Here is a 4,615-nt window from a genome sequence, read left to right on the forward strand (position 1 = left end):
AGCTCATTAATTCACTGGTACTCCACCAGCTCACCTACTTCCTTAGCTCATTAATTCACTGGTACTCCACCAACCTATTTCCCCAGCTCATTATTTCCTGATTTTTTAAGCAATGAGGCCAGAAACGAAGGTTCCTTTTCACCTTATGAAAAGCTGAGCTTGGTCTGTCGTAACACAAACTGGATGGCTGCTGTGTGCCAAGTCATGTCAGTGATTACTCATCCAGTAAATCCTGCTGGTAACTGAAGGGCAAGGAAACCAAGACACAGGATTAATAGATACTTCACCAGGCCGGTAGCTCGATGGAGTAGGAAGTCAGTCCAGCTCACCACTGTGTTTTAGAGGTCAAGCTAAACTCGTTTGCAATAGAAGCCCAAGTGTCTGTAGCTAAATAGGTGCTTATGTGAAATTTCATAACTAGTGTGTGACAGAGCTGGGATTTAAGCCTGCCCCCCCCCCTCTCTCAGTGATGCTGGGAGCCAGAGCCTGATACATGCTAAACACGTGCTCTACCATGGAGCCACATCCCAGCTCCAAATATTGTAGCTAAATAGGTGCTTATGTGAAATTTCATAACTAGTGTGTGACAGAGCTGGGATTTAAGCCTGCCCCCCCCCCCCTCTCTCAGTGATGCTGGGAGCCAGAGCCTGATACATGCTAAACACGTGCTCTACCATGGAGCCATATCCCAGCTCCAAATATTGTATTTGTGTGTGTGTGTGTGAACATATAAATAAATGTACTTATTTTTGAGACTAGGTCTCACTGTGTAGCCAGGACTGGCCCAGAACTGGCTAAGTAGACCAGGCTATTTTCAAACTCAGTGGCTGCTCGTCAGCACTGTGCTTCTCTGCAGAAGCCACTGCACTTACCTCTCTGTCTCCCACTGGAGCCTTGTGTCACTCAGATCCGGCAAAGCCACAGAATAAGCAGAGCGCATCTTGGAGGGAAGGCGACTCAGCATAAAGGAAGTGTGTTTGGTGTGCAGAATAACACATTTTGGAGTAGAATGCAAACTTGGCTGAGATTTAAATAAAAAAAAAAAAGATGGTAACTTGAAAAAAGTGCCTTTGGTGACTGTTTCAGGCTGTGACCCTCTAGGTAACCATTTTAGTTGGGTTTCTATTGCTGTGATAAAACACCATGACCAAAAGCAACTTGGGGAGAAATTGGTGGTTTTTTTTAAGCTTATAATTTGTAGTCCATTATCCAGAGAACTCACGGCAGAAACCGATGTAGAAGCCATGGAGGAGTGCTGTGTGCTTACTGTCTTGTTTTCCGTGCCTTGTTCAGCCTGCTTTCTTAGAGAACCCAGAACCACCTGCCTAGGATGACACCACCCCAGTGGGCTGCCCCCACCCACGTCAATCATTAATCAAGAAAATGCCCTCTTACAGGCTTGCTCACAGGCCAGTCTGGTAGGAACATTTCCTCAATTGAGGGTCTCTCTTCCCAAGGGCCCCTAGCATTTGTAAAGTTGACAAAGTTCAGTGCTTTTCAAGTACTTCATGAAACAGTTGACAGGCACTGTTTCAGAGGAGCCCCGCGGGGTATCAAGTAGGGTGGTGTGTCTGTTGTCATCCTTTTCCATGCTTACTGGATCATGGGTCAGTCTGGTTCCATTAAAGCACCTCAATAAAATAAAATGAATAAAACAGTTCAATATATTATATAATATATAACAATTCAATATATACTAAGGAAGCTCTGGAACTTGTTGACTTGACGTGGTTTACACGTTGCTGTTAAGCCTTGTGGGTTTTTGGAGTTGCAGGTGTGAAGTGCCGTTGATCTCGGGTTGACGTTCCATGACAGATGGACCCAGTGCTTACCAAGTTTTCCTTTGTGGTTCTAGGGGGTTCAGACCGACGACAAAGGCCATATCATCGTAGATGAATTCCAGAATACCAGTGTCAAAGGCATCTATGCTGTGGGAGATGTCTGTGGGAGAGCTCTTCTCACCCCAGGTAATGCCACTTTCTTTCTCGGGGGAAAAAAGGCCCCTGTGTCATCTAAAGCTGCCCAGCTTTTTTTTTTTTTTTTTTTTTTTCGAGACAGGGTTTCTCCATAGATTTTTTGGTTCCTGTCCTGGAACTAGCTCTTGTAGACCAGGCTGGCCTCGAACTCACAGAGATCCGCCTGCCTCTGCCTCCCAAGTGCTGGGATTGCTGCCCAGCTTTTTGCAGTCAAATTCACTTCAGAAAAATTAAAAGCATTCATGTCTTTGTTATCAAATTGGCATTAAAGTAGATTCTGGCTAGGTATCTCACATTTTCTAAACAAAATTCACTATTCCTCAGAAGACTGTATTTGTTGCTTTTCTCGTTGCTGACACAAAATACCTGATAGAAGTAACTTGAGGGTGGAAGGGTTTCCCTTGGCTCCTGGTGTGAGGGATTCCTAGTCCGTCATAGCGGGCAGGGGATGGCAGCAGGAGGAGGAGGCTGTGGGCACATCGTGTCCACGTTCAGGAAGCAGAGAGAAGCAGACGTTAGTGCTTGGCTTGCTTTGTCCTTTTTTTTCCCTTCTTGATGCCAGCCCCGGGGAATGGTGCTCCCCATGTTCAGTGCAGGTCCTCTCTCCAGTTAAACCGCTCTGGGAAAGTCCTCAGATACAGCCAGGGCTGTGTTCTTAGCCGATTCTAAATCCAGCCAAGTTCAGATTAGCAAATCCTGAATTCATAGCTAGAAGACCTCTCGTATAGGCCACATTCTGAAGGCGTCTGTTTCGGCAGTTGGCGTTCTCATAGGAGGAAGTGGTCTTGGTGCCAGCAGCTCAAATGTCCTTGTCCTCCTTCCTGTCCCACTCTTTTCAGCAGCACATCCAAGGACTTTGCCACACCCATCTGCCATGTCATTTTCCGCTGTCTCTGAGACCGCACCGGGCTCTCCAAATGTCCTAAGTTTTACCTCAGGGAAAACTTACCTGCTAGCCTCCAACTAACAGAGATCTGCCTGCTTCTGCCTCCTGAGTACTGGAGTTAGAGGTGTGCATGGCTATGCCTTTTCCCCCAAGACAGGGGTTTCTCTGTGTCTGGAACTCACTCTGTAGACCAGGCTGGCCTCAAACTCAGAGATCCCCCTGCCACTGCCTTGCGAGTACTAGGATTAAAGACATGCGCCCCCACAGCGCAGCTCCTCTCAACAATTTTTACGTAAACAATACATCGTATACTCAATTATATGCTTACATTGACAACTGTTACCATGCTGCACAGTGATCTCTTGAACGCCATCATCCTAACTAAAATTCTACGTCCCTTTACAAGACTTGGACAAACAACCTTGTCTCGTCTTGATGTAGGTCTGCTTAGCTTGTCTTAGGGAATAAACTTACAACTGATGCCTTTTTTGAACTCAGGCCCTTTGAGAAGTCAAAGTTGAGAATAAAGACAGGCTGGCGGAAACAAGCTTTTTAGGGTAAAGGACTCCTGCTGAAGTAGAAATGAAAATGTGTCAAGCTGTGTCTCGTTCCACAGGTACCCTACCGGGAAGCCCGTGACCTCATTAAGTAGATTAGCTTCCGGGTGGCTGGGAATGTAGGCGTGCTGCTTTCCTTCACAGGAGAATGTGCGGTGACTAACACAGTAGTTTGGGACTGGTCACCATGGCAGTGCTGGGTTTTCACCATGTTGAGGTAGAGATGATCCGGAGCATGGGAGTAACATTCCGTCAGAGCTGCGCAGATCAGTAAACAGCCGATCAGATGGTGTTGCTGTGTGAAAACAAGTAAAGCAAGACTGATTGTTTCTATCATTGCAGTTGCGATAGCTGCTGGCCGGAAACTGGCCCATAGGCTTTTCGAATGCAAGAAAGATTCCAAACTGGACTATGACAACATCCCCACCGTGGTCTTCAGCCACCCCCCTATCGGGACGGTGGGGCTCACCGAAGGTAGGAATCGTGAAGTGATGGTAATTTGTGCTTCCTCGTCTAAACTTTTGTTAGCCAAAATAACTGTGTGCAAGTTACACCAACCCTTTTGTTTACTCTGAAGTCATAGTTCTCAGACAATAGTACTTGGAGTAATCCTGCTGCCCGTATGTCTCTGTGTCCGCTCTCTCCCCTCTCCTCGGTTTTTATATTTATATAAGTTAAAAATAGCCAAAAGAGGGGCTGGAGAGATGGCTCAGCGGTTAAGAGCATTGACTGTTCTTCCAAAGGTCCTGAGTTCAATTCCCAGCAACCACATTGTGGTCCACAACCATCTGTATTGAGGTCTGGTGCTCTCTTCTGGCTAACTGCATACAAAATAAATAAATAAATATTTTTAAAAAAATAGCCAAAAGAATACGAAGGACTCCTCTGTCCTTGCTATTTTTGCCTTATCATTTTTGCTGTGGTTCTTAGACCCATTTGAGGGGCAAATGACCCTTTCACAGAGGTCACCTAAGACCAATGGAAATATCAGATATTTACATTATGACTCATAACAGTAGCAAAATTATAGTCGTGAAGTGACAATGAAAATAATTTTATGAGCCGGGCGGTGGTGGCGCATGCCTTTAATCCCAGCACTCGGGAGGCAGAGGCAGGAAGGTCTCTGAGTTTGAGGCCAGGCTGGTCTACAAGAGCTACTTCCAGTACAGGCTTAAAAAAATCTACAGAGAGCCAGC

General features: G+C 46.0%; 1 protein-coding gene across 1 annotated transcript in view; it reads left to right on the forward strand.

The window, feature by feature from the left end:
* Gsr (glutathione-disulfide reductase) overlaps positions 1-4,615 on the forward strand; it is a 36,835-nt gene that overhangs the window by 27,493 nt on the left and 4,727 nt on the right. Inside the window, exons 9-10 of the mRNA XM_026786861.1 lie at positions 1,856-1,967; positions 3,762-3,983. Of these exons, the coding sequence (XP_026642662.1) occupies positions 1,856-1,967; positions 3,762-3,983 (334 nt within the window). The remainder of the gene's footprint in view (positions 1-1,855; positions 1,968-3,761; positions 3,984-4,615) is intronic.

This window comes from Microtus ochrogaster, linkage group LG7_11 (assembly GCF_000317375.1).
Source record: "Microtus ochrogaster isolate Prairie Vole_2 linkage group LG7_11, MicOch1.0, whole genome shotgun sequence".
NCBI classification, from domain to species: Eukaryota; Metazoa; Chordata; class Mammalia; order Rodentia; family Cricetidae; genus Microtus; species Microtus ochrogaster.